This window comes from Chelonia mydas, chromosome 15, assembly GCF_015237465.2.
Source record: "Chelonia mydas isolate rCheMyd1 chromosome 15, rCheMyd1.pri.v2, whole genome shotgun sequence".
Lineage (NCBI taxonomy): Eukaryota > Metazoa > Chordata > Testudines > Cheloniidae > Chelonia > Chelonia mydas.
Window position 1 is genome coordinate 18,119,515 of NC_057856.1, and position 16,110 is coordinate 18,135,624.

Here is a 16,110-nt window from a genome sequence, read left to right on the forward strand (position 1 = left end):
TCACTGGAAATCCACAAAACAACCAGGGGACCTGTCTTAACCACACAGCTCACTGCTTAACTGATTAAGTAGGTGGGAACTGATGCCAGCTCAGCTCAAAGTGTCTTTTTCTGCTAACCAAAAGCTGGCCACAAGCTGTACAGAGGACTGACCGCAGATATTGCACCGATAACGAAACAGTTTTGGTGAAGTTACAACTTCCTGTTTGAGTGCTCTTACAATCACATGTCACCTCGCAGTGAATCGTGAGCAGGAAACTGACTCAGTTAGTTAAACAAGCTGTCAGGTTCCTCATATGACATACATACATTAGTGTGTGGTGTTGTCAACAGGAACCATTTACCACTTTCCCCCACACCCCAGCCTTCTAGAAATTAACTAAGTTAGGGCTCCGAAGAGAATGCCAGCAAGTCCTTAAGGGTGTGTGTGTGTTAATGTTGGAACACATCTGTGGCCCCTTAAGAAGTTCACGGTTGTCACTTATGTGGCACTTCATGGTCACTTCAAATGACATTGTAACACTCAAGAATCCGCACCACTTTCTCTATAAACGCAGCCTCCTACGACTTGGGCGAAAATCTTATAAGGACCTTTGGCTTGCTAAGAAGAGCTGGGTGACTAGTGGGGAAAAACTGTTCTGTGAATTGGAAAATGAGGTTTGATCTGACACTGACCGTGACCCTTGCATGTGTGTGTATATCAAACACTCGAGTGCTCAAGTTTTGCTAGCGAGAATACTCAGAAAAAGGTGAACCTTAAGCACAAATATTCTCTGAAAGTGAATTTCAAACTGTAGTTGATTGACCAATACAATGCAAATTTGAAATGAGACAATCACCCAAGGGCCTGATCCCATGTCAAGTGAAGACAATAAAAGGACTCCCACTGCATTGTACCAGGCCTTAAATCTCCTAGTCATGACACAGAAACAATGTGACACTGTTTAGGTACACTACCAGCACAGCCCCATTTCCAAAGTTCTAACGATGAATTGTCACAATGAGCGGTTCAGAGGAAAAATCAGTTCACCAACAAATTCATGAATAATTTTGAAAGATTAATAAATCACATTTTGCAAACAGAAAGAGAGGTGAAAGTCTATTAACAACCTCTATTAAAATTATATGTCATTAATGATTTACTCAGCTCTAGCTGTTAGTGGTATAGGGCCTATGAGACACAGTCAAGCAGTTTTGATTCACTGCAATAGAGGGCAATGGTATTTTATACACACACACACACAAGTTTAGCCAGCTCATTACACCATTTTTCCTTCACTCCTTACCACGTGCCTTAGTTACTACCCCCATAATGCATCATGATATAAAGTAATATAGTGTGCAGTACTATAGCAGCCTACATCTACAAGGCTCAGGGTGCCACACCTTGGCCAAAGGGATAGTGAACTAACTATAAAGTTTTAAAAATGCATCAATTAATAAATATTAAGGCAAGAAGAGATCATTATGATCAGCTAGTCCAACCACTTGCATAACCCGGCCAAAAACCTCACCCAGTAATTTCTACATCAAGCCCATAACTTCTGTTTGAACAAAACTTTGCTCTGAATATGCAACGTGACTTCAGCTGGCATTTCCAGACACCTGGAGCCTATGCACTCCTGACATGTTCCACAAGGGCTACAAATGTTGCGAAGCTTCCTGAAAAAAAAAAAATGTAGCCCGAGAATCTGTCATCCTCTAAAAACTCCTTAAAATACTATGAGTCTGGGCCACAAATGCCCAGAAAAATATGGAGTAAGTCAATATACAGCTTGAAGAGGGGTATAGGACCATGCACTATCCATGATACAACACGGGGAGGGATAGAAGATGGTGAAGAAACAAATTTAAAAGTTAGAGTAGGTTTCTCTGGAAACCATCAATTGTGACGTCACGTGTCATGTGAATTTCCAGCCAGTTTATTGTTCTAGTTGCAGAATTCTGGGCAAGTCACAACTAACTTGAAAGGACAGTGTCTGGAAGGCTTCCATAAAATACTGAACTTCCTTAAAACCTAGCAGAGATGTGATGAAAACAAACAAATAGCTCATCAGCATTCTCCTCCCCCCCCCCCCCCCCCACCCCTGCTCTCCAAAAGAAAAGAAAAGAAAAGAAAAGAAAAGAAAAGAAAAGAAAAGAAAAGAAAAAAGTGCTGGCCACTGCAGTACTAGTTGGAATTTTTGTTGTGTAACTTAAATGGTAATCAAAAGCAAGTTTGTGCTTGAAACTGACCTCCAGGTTACAAACCCCCCACAGCAGGTTATAAAATGTATTTCTAATCAAAAGCAGCAGCCATGTCATTAGCATGTATGAACCAGAAGGACTGTGGGGGTGATTAAAAGAAGCTCTGGGTGCTTGTATCTATGCCAGGAGGAGATTACTAAACCAGGATAAAGTAGCAGAATAGTCACACAAAAACAAAATGGGGTTAAGATTGTTGGAAGTAGTTTTAGAAGACCTCAGTGCTCCTGAGTTCCTGTTCTGTGATTGTCTGAAAAGATGAGAAAGCAGATGCAGTAGAAGACTTATGATCACACCTATAGCCAGTACCAGTGGAAATCTAAACCGATATTAGCCACTTTAAACTGGCAGTTAAAAATTCCCTCAAGAAATCAGCCTGGCACCACTAGCATATTTTAATATGGGATTAAGAACAGCCAGCTTTACAGCACGGCAATTACTATACTTCTAGATCATGCAATCGAAATATACACTAGAGTCATTCATCATAATGAATAGCCAGGTCAAAAGACAAAATATTTTGCTTTATAGGTCACAATATTGCATTGCAGGGGGTCTCCCAGCCATGGGTGACTCACATCTGATGCAATAACTAAGCAAAAGGGAATGGTATAAATTTCTGCCCTTACCCTGAATTTTCTGGCTTTCGCGAGATGAAGTCAGTCCCTGTGTGTTATTTAAGGAGGAGTCATTTATGGTTCCATTTATTTATATGCCATAAAACAGAGAAGTTGCCAATCAAGTCACACCGTATGTATCTGGAGTTAACCACAAGGAAATGGGAAGCTGGATCTCTAAGAAGGTGGCAAGTGAAAACACTAGTATTGTGCAAAGAGCATCCTGTACAGCTGACAAGGATTTCCGCCTTTATCCTCTAACAAAAAAGTTCATATGGCAGAAAAAATCCAATCCCCACAGTCAGATCCCCCACTACCTCTTCTTCCCTCACATCCAAGGGCTGAAAGATCCCTTTCCTAGCCATTCAGAGCAAGGTAGTCCATGAATCTTGGTCCACTTCTGGGGATCACAGGCTGCTGTTCTCTTACTGAAGCCAGTGAGGCTGAGCTGCATGCTTACCCCACCCTTCTTTTAAAGCTGAAAGCAGTGTAATTTCTGTACTTAGGTTCATCCTCTGGTGAATGGAGTGTTATCTTCCTTCTGAAGATGCAACTGCATATATCAAGGTATTGTACATTTTTAATGGCTTGTTAAATTGCAGTCAGTCTGCAACAGTAGGGGGAAAAAATCCCAGCCCATGTAGTACACTAGATTTTATTTTATTTTATTTTTGCAATTTGCAGCTTTAGTAACACTGTGTTAAACCTTTAAGGTGTTATTAGAAACCTTTCAGGGTATGAGATATGACTCGAGCTTATTGTCTCCTTAGCTGCAAAGCTGCACCTTGTTTTCTGTTAGGGAGATGATGGAGCTGGTCAGGAAGATTTGCCTCGGGCCTTTAACAAACAAACAAACAAACAGATAGGTGGGATGGAGCAGGAAAGACAGAGTCAGACCAGGTGAAACTTCACCTACATATCTGCAGTGCAGACAAGAATTAAACAGCTGTTTTCCACTACAGACTATTTTGTGGCTGGTGTTCAATGAATGGAAAACACAACCATACACCTATTTGGGGACTAGCTAACAAAAATTGTGTGCATGGGGGGAGAGAGAATTTACTGAGCTACACAATTAAATCATCTTTATCGATTAATATGTCAACTGATACGTTAGCTTACACTCTCTTAGGCAAACACAGTATATGCAAGGGTTACTGGACCACTTTCCCCTCCCCCACTGTTTCTTATTCCATTGTTAATTAGACGAACATAACACATCATTTTCCCTTTCTTTTATTTTTGTGCCAGTGTTTTGGGTTAATGTCACTGTTATTTCCTCTGCTGCTTCTCTTCACTCAGCGGTTTTGGGTGTAGGTTTCAATAAAAACATGTAAGATATGAGATAAAACAAGCCAATAAATTCCCCCCACCATGTTAATTTCTTCTGATAAGCCCACCACAGCATGAAGTGTAATAAACAGGCCATCTCTGCTTTTGTACAGTCCACAGGGATTGGGTATATAAAACTTTTGTCTGTGTGGTCATAGCTCACACACAACCCTGTGACAGAATGAAATAAAAAAATCTAAAGGCCCCACTCTCCCACAAATGACACCACTGCCTAGTGCAACATTAGCATCAGATAAGCATGCGAGATCCTGATTGAGATGAATTGCTAGTCTGTTTTTTGTTTGTTTGTTTTTAAAACAGAAAGGGAAGTAAGGAAAAACTGGAAACGGAGAAGAAGAGTGCATAGGACAAACAATGTGAAGACGAAGACAATGAAACATGCTGACCTATTACATAAGAAAAGCTATGAGATACACACAACATAACCGCCTTAGGCCATTCTTAATCATAAAGGTCCAGAAATAAAGACCAGATCTCCTCAAAACCCTCTGCCTTTCCTCTTCAGCAGAATGTAATCCTTTCCAGGCTAGTGAATTCAAGATGGATTTAGGACAGCTCTTTATTCCAGTATGCAGGGCTGTGGGTAGCTAGGCTATCCTATCGAGAAGTGCTTAATGGGGGGACCTTCTGGAAATGTGTTTGTATAACAATCATGGCTTTCTAGTCAGACTAGAGATAGGATTCCCACCACGCCATTGGGAGGGGGAGTGGGTTAAAAATGTGGTAAAAATCAGAGACAAGTCATATGACCCATCCCTCGAGGGGATCTCAGAGTCTTGCCATGTCAGCTGGCTGCACTTGCATTAATGCTTGTCAGTTTATGTAAATCAACGTCATCCAATTACGCTCATGTCTTATAAACAAAGGGGTGCCCTTGTGTATCTGTTATGTTGTCAATATGGCTGCTCTGTGAGCCTCACAATCAGACCCTCTGCCAATGCCACTGACTCAGACAGACTGAAATTTAGCCAGCAAGGGCCCTTTGTGCTTATTTACGGCTGTTGAGATGAGTGAAAATTTATGGGACTTTTCATCATAATTAAAAGCAGAATGTCATTTAATAGGAAACAGATTCTGAGAGAAGGGAATTTTTAAAGGACATGTGTGTTAGTAAAGTCCATGCACATCCCTATTTGTACACTTCAAGTATTTGAGTTTATTTTATTTATTTATTTATTTAGGCTTAGGTTTTCCATGGGGTTTTTCAAAGACTCCAAAAGCCCTTCATGAGAAGTGTGCTAATTTTCCAGCAGCATTTAAATTCCCAGATTGTATAAGTATCACAAAAAGACAATGGTCCAGATCCTTAGTGGATTTATGTCGACATACCTCCACTGAATTCAGCTTGACTCAAGATCTCACGTGGCACAATGAATTAAAAGTGAAGTCCATACAACAAACTAAGAGCATTTATTCAGCAACAAGGGCTTGTTTGGGCTAATCCCAACACAAGGATAACCAGGTTCATGCAGAATAAAATGGGTGTGTCTAGAAACCTAATAAAGGAAAACTGTCAGACTTTTTTAGAGTCAGATTGATGTGCGGTTATAGTCCTGGACCTTGAAGATTCCTCCTGTGCTCCAGGATGGGGAAGTCTTATTTGTTAATTTTTAAAAACAGGAACTCAGAGTCAGCCTATGGAATTAAACCCGCAGGGCAGAAAATTCACTGTAGGACAGGAGGGATTTTCTAGCAGTGCACACACACAGCACAAAAGTTATAAAAGAATAGTCTTGGCACAGTCTTTCTTTCCCATCCCCAAGGAGATCTTTTTCATCCGTATTAGAGTCTCAAGTATTCCCTTCCACATTTAACACACAGCATCCCTAGGTAACAGGTACTATTCTCCCAGATGAGGAGAACTGGACAGGAGTGTGTTTAGAACCCCATCAACACTTCTCTCTAACTGACTGGGGCACTTTCCCATTCTTGTCCATCCCCTTTTTGGCTGAATGAACTATTTCCATTGTATTTTCATCCCAAGGAGCAAGAGCCCCATCCTGGATGTCTAACCTGGCATCTCCCTCCTCCATCTATCTTATAGTACATTCATCCTCAGGGCATGTGCCCTGAAAACGGAAAGCAGCAGGCCTAGATGACATCCAAACAGCAGATCAAAAATTTCAGCCCACACACATGGAAATGGCTCCAGACTATGTTCAATATCTGTCTCATCCAGCTCAAGATACCGAAAATCCGGCGACAAGCCAAGGCACGGGGGCCTTTTTGAAGCCTGGTAAGGAACCATCTGATCTTAAAAAAAAACCCTTTCAACCTTCTCAATCCTGTGTGATTTTTAAAGTTGTTTGAGAGACTACTGTTACACTAGTTATTGAACCACTTTTTAATCAACAAAACAGCTGGCTTTCAACCAAGCTTGTCATGCACTGAACAGCTTCTGAATTGGACACAATATATCGAAGATGGATATAAAAGGGGACTGATGACAAGAGCGGTGTTTGTTGATTTCTCAGCTGTCTATGACTCAGTCAATCATTGTGGGTTTCTTGCCAAGGTACTAATGGCAATGAAGCTAATAGAGACCATGCTGGAGAACAGACAATCCTTTGTGCACTTTTGTGGCAAATGGAGCCAATGGCAACAACAGAAGGGCCTTCCACAAGGGAGTGTCTTAGCACCTACATTATTCAACATCTACACAAATGACCAGACAAGCTATCCCGGCACAAGGTGCTTTATCTACACAGATGATCTGTGTGTCACCGCACAGCACAAGGAGGTTGGCATATTCGAGAGTACTGCAGTGAATGCACTTAAGTACTATGCAGCCAACCAAGTGCATGCAAACCCAGCAAAGGTTTAAGTCCATGCATTCCATTTAAAAAACAGAGGGGTCAAATGTGAACTCAGCAATAGCTGGCATGGGACAAAACTTACTTGTTACATAAATCCCTCAGTATTCCTCTCCATCACACACTTTCTTTTAGAGCCCACATTGAGAAAACTAAAGCCAAGGTTAGCATACAAAACAACACTCTCAGCAACCTGGTTACTTCAAAGTGGGGTGCAGACCCCTCGACTCTATGATCAACTGCACTCGCACTTTGCTACTTCTCTGCTGAATACGCCTGTGCAGTTTGGGCACGATCCCCTCATGCAAAAAAGTTAAACCCTCTACTTAACCGCCTGTTGCAATATTACAAGATACTTTAAGCCTACCCATGTCAACAGCCTCTGTAGCCTCGCAGATATTGCTCCTCCTGATAAACACTGGAAAGTTGCTAGGAGAGTCGAGTGCACAAGGCAACGCACAGATCCAAGACATCCGCTATGTGATACAACACTGATGCTGAGTCATCTGAAGTCACAACAAAGTTTTCTCACCACCATTAAGCCCCTAACATTGTCACTCAAACAGACAAGGGTACAGCTACGGCAAACAAAAGTAGGGAACGACCCTGTAACCTGTGGGCTCCAGTTCCCACCAGTCAAGCACCTACCACCCGCTACAGATCAGCCCTGACTACCTGCCATTACCTTAAATTGACTCCATGCTGGAGTTAGCTGGTCTAGAGATGCAATGATCACATGGGACTACAGCACTGGCCCCAATACCTGTGAGTGCAGCAGATAGCCTCAAAATATGAAGCATTTCCTATGACCCCAGCTGCTTGTGCACAAAGGCTCTTTCAGTGACCTGGCGAAGTGCAACAATTGGCCAATCGAATGTGCATGGTTGTGGCGGGAAGAATATGAGGACATGACAAGACGACGACCATAGGATGTGAGAACATGGCATTGCAAAGTACTACATCAAGGCCAGCCTCCAGGGATTTCATTTCTGAACAGTAGAAAGCATATCAAGGGAAGTTCTGCATGTGGCTATAATAAAGAGTATCCCCTTCAGGCTGAGGCATGAAGAACACCCGATGAGTAGTGGCTAGCTGGAATATCATTATGAATTTAGTGGCTTCTTCAGTCCCTTCAGGACTATGTTTATTTGTCTAGTTTTATTTATTTATTTATCATCTTACTTGGGGCTCAATCCTGTAAGGTGCTGTGCACCCTCAACTTTCACTGACTTCAGTGCAAGTTGAAAGTGCCCAGTACCTTACAGGATTGATCCCATAATTCTTATTACAACATGACTTGGGCTTTAACTGATCTAACACTTCCAGCTAATAAGCTGTTGGAGAGAGAAACCAGAAGAGAAATAAAAAAAACAACATTCAGCAAAAGCCTGACATGAATAAAAAAGCCTTGCAGAGTGATCAGAAGTTCACCAACTTGACTATAATGGACAGTCAGAAAGAGCCAAATCCAGGACCTAAAACTGGGAATGTCCTGCTTCTGAGCTTTGGAAAGCCAAGGATCAAACACAGACAGATGAGATTATCCTAGCAGAGCTTAACTGTTGAGACAGAGTAGAGAGTAAAAGCAGTCTCTTAGATAACTGGATCCAGAGGGCTTTAAAGATGGCCACTAATTGCTTGGAAACCCGTTCTCAAAATCTCAATACAATTTGACAGGAATGACTCTACACTCAGGAAGCGTCCACAGCAAAGTTGCAGATGTGTTCCATAGCAAGAATCAGGAGTATTGGTGGACATGTGCATTCAGGAAAATTGTAAGTCATTGCCTATATTATGCTTGGCTCTAACTTTGTCTGTATACGTACTTCACTTTTATGAGAAGTCACAACATGGTGGGAAGGTGCACTAATCACGATGAGTCTGGATGCCCCAAACAGAGAAAGAATCATCTCAAGATCTCTCTCTGTGAGCCTTATGTGTTTTAGACATACCTTGATATACATGATCTTCAAATATAAATTATTTTGGGATACTGGTTTCCGGTGTTCCAAAAAAAAAAAAAAAAAAGAGGTAATGGGGCTGCCAGGAATTTGACGAGGCTGCACAGTTTGATATTTTACAGCAGCATAGAGTAAAAATCAGCTGCGTTTGTTGCCAACTGCATGTTATTGTTATTAGTTTTAAAAAAAATCTTATTTCAGCACCAAAAAAAATAAATGAAGAGCTCCATCCTTCAACACTTTGTTCCAGCGGATACCCAGAAACAACTTGGTTCACTGAACCTGGATCTGCCATGTGCTTTCAAGTTTCTTCTCTTCTGCATTTTATCCCCTTCCATTTCATAAGAGGAACAGCTCTACAGATGTTCTATAAACAAGCTACATGATTTATCTGAAGATTTTTTATTACCATGTATTCCCACTTCTGCCTCTTCCCCTTCTCCTTTGTACAAAAATGAGCCAAGCACAACTTTAGCCTAGACTTATCTGTATGCAAAGCTCTACATTTCAAAAAGTTGAGGCATTTTAGCTGTGTTCATATAGTCCATGAAATTTGTTATTGTATTCATTGTCACTAGTTCCTAAACACACTGTGTCAAACAAATGTATAACTATAAAGAATACATTTTTAAAATGCTCCACAGCGCAACCTTAGTGAAATCTAGAAACTGGACACAAGATCAGTGAAGCATTCCCAGAATTTCCACGTCTACAAGTAAAATGTATGAAAGAGGATTTGCCTATTTTAAGTTGTAACCCAAAATATCTGTTTTTTCTGCTTGCAAGAAACACACATTTCTGGCTCAGAATGGCTGAAATCTAAAATGTCTGATCTCAGCCATGTGCATGAGAGGCATAGCATAATACTTTATCACATACTTGCTAAAATAAAGAAATGGAGAGTAAGTTATTACCCTCCAAAAACATGCTACCATTCCATTTCTCAACACAGAGAAAATACACAATTGATGTGCAACAGAAAAAGGCATGAAAAACTCATGCTACACTGCTTATGAGATAAACAGCTTGCTAATCCACACATCTACATATGTTGCATAACCTTGTTGTACCAGGTAAAATTAATCATTGTCTGAAACTTTATGCTGAGCAGTAAATTCATAACAAACATGTTAGTCAATGAATTTCACCTCTTTTTCTCATCACCAGTTATCTGTGAACAAACTGTGAAATTATATGCCCAGCAATTTCCACCAGTAGTTCTGTGGTCAAAATGTTCCAATTTAGGAGTAAAAACTCAGTCAGTGGGAGTTGCTGGGCTGTTCAGCAAATGAAAATTAGGTCTCTTGTATAGATGCTTAAATTCATTTTTCTACCTAACTTTAGGCTCCCAGTTTGAAAATCTTGTCTTTGGTCTATAGTTTTCATATAAGCTGTCACGCATTCAACATCTGAGATGTTGCGATTGGACACACAGGTTACATAGCATTCTGTTTCCTGACTGGATGAGCTTAAATCTTTGAATAAGGTTTTTGGCAAATGCTCATGATTCTGGTTTTCAAATTATCTTCTTACCAGTAACTATCTCCTTACAAACTTGTTGTTTATATGAACATTCCTGACAATAAACTCATCTGCAAGGATAACTGAAAAAAGCGAACACAAAAGGGTGCAGATCCAAAGCGCGTTCATTTAAAAAAAAACAAACCCTAATATGTAATGTAAAAAATAGTTTATGATATTTAACCAGCTCTTTGTGAAACCCAGAGCAACCACCCTGCATAGTAACCACATACCATTTTGTAAGTGACAATCTTTAACAACATAAGCCATCACAAGTATCAAGAGAATAGGGCACAAGTAAAAGAAACTGTGTCTTACTCTTGTGAATGCTATGTTTTAAACATGCTTTCACCATGTCTGGCAAACAGGCTCTTTGATATAAACAGAAGGCCAAGCCAAAATACTGATTTAGTGCTTAATATACAGCTAGTTCCCTGTGAAAATAAAACCTTTGCAATATATTAAGGACAATCTCTAGCTTGGCCAGTCTTGTTGAGTCAGTGGTTAGAACATCTTAGTGCCACCTGGGAGAGTCAGGTTCCAAGCTAAGTTTGGGCCAACGGGATCTTGGCAGTGTTAGAAGCTATAGTCTTGGCCTTATGTTGGATCAATTTAGAACAGCATGATAGTCTTAAGGGAAATGATCAGCCTCAGCAGCTGGTATGTGGTGAGGCAGAAGGCAATTTAACAGATAAAATGACAACCCAGAAGGAAAAGCAACTCCAGCTCAGGCTACTCACGATCTCAAAACACTGCTCGGGGATGCTAAGAACACTCCCCTCCCTTGAGAAGGTCTGGGTTGGGTAAATGAGACACTACCACTACAGAACAAAACCAGTTTTCAGACAAGGAGATAAATAATTTCTGAAGATCAGTTATTAAAGACCAAAAAAAAAAAAAAGATTTATTTTCAGTCAGCAACAGACAAAATCGCCCAATGATGTATTGGTTTAGGGGCTTCTGAACAATCCTTTGGCCTTTTTCCATTCAGATTTTGAAACCCATGTTATGGCCAATGGGAAATTGTTTAATTCCCAGACATAAAATTTGTGAAGGCGATTCATTATTATTTATATAATGCCACAGGCATGCATGGCACTTTACAGAAGACATAGCCTAAAGAGCTTTTAGTCTAGATGGATCCAGCCCTTCATATGTATGGGAGATTAACTGCTCTGTTTTGCACATGTACATTTGAGTCTTCATGCTCGAGCAAAAGATCTCATGCAGCAAGTGAGTTAAGCAATGATACTCACCTGAGATACAATAAATATTTTGACTGCAAGATATTTGAGATGCATGTCAACATCAGCTGAAGTCTCCAAAATATTATTTATAAAGCCTTTAGACTCCAAATCATATGATACTATCATGCCAATGCACTTGACGCTGCATTGTGCCTCTGTCACAAGAGGATATATGTATGATGCTGTCACTCTGAAACTGGGACACATCTAACAGCTTCCCAAAGTTAATGTGTACATCACACCAGCTGGACGCGCACAGGTTCCATCGCATTACTCAAATAATCTCTCTCTCTCTCTCCCTCGTGTCAAATGGACAAATGTACAACATACATCATTAAAAAAAATCATTCTCAATTACTTTAAAAGACTGTGTGTCAGGATGTTACATCAACTTCATAAACAATATGTAACAACCTGCCCCCCTTTTTAAACTATATTGTTAAAAGGAAGCAGCGGAAACTCTTGATATCAGACACACATTCCGGGTCATTCACCTAGAAGGTAAAACTTATGTCACGATAGAACTTACAACAGGAGTGACTACTGCCAGTTAGTATATGTAGGGATTGTTAAATGGGTTAACACACTTCTAATTCAGATCATCATACAACTTCACTTACAACCTCTGCACCAGTAATCAGAGAATACATGACTTGATAGGAGACCAGCAATGTCATTACATGCATCTAAATGCCATACGTTTCTTCTAAGAATTGTGTGTAATATGAATCCAGGACTTTAGTGATGTCTTGAATAAACATCGTACACCTGTGTCTCTCTTGTCTCATATAAATTCCATACAATATACTTGTAGGCCCAATTTTCAGGTGGGTGAGTGCAAGGCACATGTACAAATGAGTGCAACACATCTACATGGAAAAATACCATTGTTGTGCATACAAATAACTTTGAGTATCTGCACATACAAATGGCCAGTTAAACACCACTGTGGAACTGCATCTGCATGCATCTACTTTTGAACCTCAGGGCCTATAACATTGCCTATAATTATGGCATCCTGGTTTACTGGAGGCAAAAAAATCATGCTACCCTGTTTTCAAATCAAGTGAGATTTATTCTGTTCCGATCAGTTACACAGCACAGTGTTTGCCAGCAAGAGAATTTAAAATTTGTTTGGTTTGATTTTGGGTGGAATACTTTCAAAGGCACAAAGGGTAGTTAGAAAATCAATGGGAGAGAGGCATCTATCTTAAAAAATCCCCTCCTTTTTCTTTCTTAATTTTCATTACCTGATTGACTAGTCAAAAGCTGTTGGGGGGAAAAAACCATGAAGAAAACAAAATTCAAGAGACCTGAAAATAGGCAATTCAGCATTCTCTCGTGTGTAGAAGGTGTCTCTTGCTAGAAACACAAGACAGTGCTTTGCTCAAAGCTTATTTTTCATGTTTTGTATTCCCTTAGTGTCAGTGGATATGCAACAGGTAATATAAACCTCTGCAATCAACAGCAACAATAGTGAAAGAATTAGCTGTAAAATGACTTACGGAATAGCCTCTTCCTGAAAGCGACTGAGCAGAACTCTGTAGAAGGAAACAATATGCCACAATAAGTAATGCGAGAGATTATGTGTAATGTAATATAAGTAACATTGTGAGATTTCCCCCCAACCCAATTTTTTGGGGTGGAAACTTTACAACTAAGCACCTCTTCAGTTATTTTCTGGCATTCTCCAAGTTGCTGCCCCCGTCACTTTGTAACAGTCAAAGAGCATTTCCAGGTGCTGGCTCAAAGGCTATTTTAACACTTAAATTGTGACAAACTATATTGTGGGTTTGGGGGTGGGCGTTTGGGGTTCAATAGCTCTTTTCAATTGAGGTGGGGTCTCTCACATTTATTCATAGTGTGGCCCACATCTTAGCAGAAGCCCTGATGCAAAAATGTAATCGGGCATCTGCTTAAGTTCATCCCTATCCAGTACAGAATTTAAGGCTATGTCTACACTACAGCTTATGTCCCTGTAACTTATGTCACTCAGGGGGGTGATTTATTCACCCCTCCCCCCCGAGAGATGTAAGTGACACTGACATAAGCGATGGTGTGGACAGCTTCCCCCACCGACATAGCTACTGTCACTCACAGGGGCTGAAGTAGTTAAGCCGATGGGAGATGGGTACAGCTCCACCCTGTAAACACTCTAGTGTAGCCATGCCCTAAGTTGACTTCAAAGGGTATTTCTACACTGCAATCAAAGGTGTGACTGCAGCAAGTGCAGACATACCCAAAGTAGCACTCATCTAGCTCATGTAAATTACAATAGAAGAGAAGTTTGGCAGCACAGGTTAGCCTCTGATTGCCGTGCAGACATACCTCAAGGGACTTAAGCAGACGCTTGGGCCAGGTATACACTACAGACTTATATCAGCATAACTACGTCGCTCAGGAGTGTGAAAGATCCACAGCCGAGTGATGTAGTTACATCGACCTAACCCCCACTGTAGACAGCGCTATGTCGGCGGGAGAGCTTGTCCTGTTGACATAATCCACCTCCGTGAAAGGTCGTAGCTAACTACATCAATGGGAGAAACTCTTCTGTTGGCATAGGAGTGTCTTCACTTAAGCACCACAGCTGAATTGATGCACCATTTTAAGTATAGACCGGCCCTTGGGAATCTTGAATTGGGGCCAGACATTGTCTCATGCACCACCTCCCCTCCCACTTAAGATTGTGCAGCCAGACCTCTCCGCCCGCTCACAACCGAGCAAACCCCCTCTACGCTGGCCAGTGATTGCATGAACCACCACCTCTTCCCATTCTTCATTGTGATAGCTCCCTGTGATAACTGCACTAACCACTTGCATGGAGCAGCAATACTGGGAATGCTCTGATCTATCTTAAGCAGCTTTCATAAATTCTGTCCCTTTTGAGTACAATTAAACCATAGTGTCTATGTTTGCTCTTCATTTCATCTCCCCCATCCCATCTGCTCTAATCCACTCCTTTCCCCCGGTCCATACTTCTCCATGTCTCTGAGCCCCTACTCTCCTCTCCCCTGCACACGCTATTCTACCACTTGATTCCCTTTCTCCACTGGACAGATGGCCCAGCCACCTGGTCCTCTTCTCCCTCTGGATATGCTATGGAGCTGTCTCATTGCCTGTTTCTGTGGACTTTACTCTCTCTCTGTGGCTGACACCTCTACTCCTCCTCTTTTGTAACACTGAGCCCTAGTAGAGGCAGCTAGGCTGGTTCCTCCTCCTTGTTCCCAGCTGCGGCTTCAGGACTCCAGGCTCCTGCTTGCAGTGAAGAGTCCGGAGGCCCGTAGAAGCAGCAGGAAGCCAAGAAAAGGGACAAGCAGCAGGTGACCAGCCAGTCCCCCAGCAATTGGCATGGTCTGAGGATGCTTTACAAGATAGCTATGTTTTATTAACCCCCTTTTACATGCAGGGTAAACCCAGTTATACAAAGGTTAAGAGAACTGCCCAGCATGACAGAGCAGTTAGTGGCAGAGCTCAAGATAGAATCCAGGAGTCTTAGTTGCCCATTTCCAAGGTAATCTAATGGTCCCAGATGCCTTGATATAGCTGAGATGTGGAGTAGAAAAGCATGAGAGAAAACCCATCCATTTTTTCCCAAGTTCAGCTTGTTGAAGGTTTACCTTGAGGACTTCCTTGTCACACTGCAGCTATGATAGGAATTATTGACCACATTACCAGAATGTTACAAAGCACCAACACCCTGCATTTTTAATGCTAGGTGACTGCAAAATTGTAATCAGCGGTAATCCCCCCTTCCCCCTGTAATTTAACAACTATTCTATATTATCACGCCACCTGCTTACTAACAGAAGCCACACCACTCAGATATCCCCAGATCCTAGGCTTCCAAGCTGTATACGAACAGTGAAGCTTTGACTGGGAGCTCTCTGACAGCAGCAACATAAATTAAATTGCTTACAATGTTTAGGCTTTAGCCTCTCGCATGTTACACACAGATCTGACCTCTGCCTCTAAATGTTACTAAGGGTTCCGGGTTATAAATAAGTCTTTTTATTGTAAAGTGGCTGGAAATAAAGCTACTGAGTGATGAAATGAAGGACAATAGCATTTATGGGATTTCTGAGCTGCTACCAACAAAAAAAACCAACAACCCCCAAATACTAATAAACTCAAAACAAGGGAACTCATCATAATATTAATAACATTGCCCCATTTGCATAAAGATATTCAGCAGATAAATTACATTACCTGTTCTGCCAATTTGATCGCTTGCCCATATAGTCAACATATCAAACATAAAAAATAAGGCATACAAAGAACTGAGAAGGAGGCACCATATCTGCTCCGTAGGGAGGTGGGGGAGGGGGACTGTATTAACTCTCTTGACCTTTCAGTTT

General features: G+C 41.2%; 1 protein-coding gene across 28 annotated transcripts in view; it reads right to left on the bottom strand.

Moving 5' to 3' along the window:
• FBRSL1 (fibrosin like 1) overlaps positions 1 to 16,110 on the bottom strand; it is a 733,202-nt gene that overhangs the window by 355,604 nt on the left and 361,488 nt on the right. For 23 of the 28 annotated variants that reach the window (XM_043529079.1, XM_043529089.1, XM_027817328.3 and 20 more), the window contains one exon: positions 13,261 to 13,296. The exons of the other annotated variants lie outside the window; for them this stretch is intronic. In XM_043529079.1, coding sequence (XP_043385014.1) covers positions 13,261 to 13,296 — 36 coding nt within the window. The remainder of the gene's footprint in view (positions 1 to 13,260; positions 13,297 to 16,110) is intronic. 28 annotated transcript variants of the gene reach the window in all.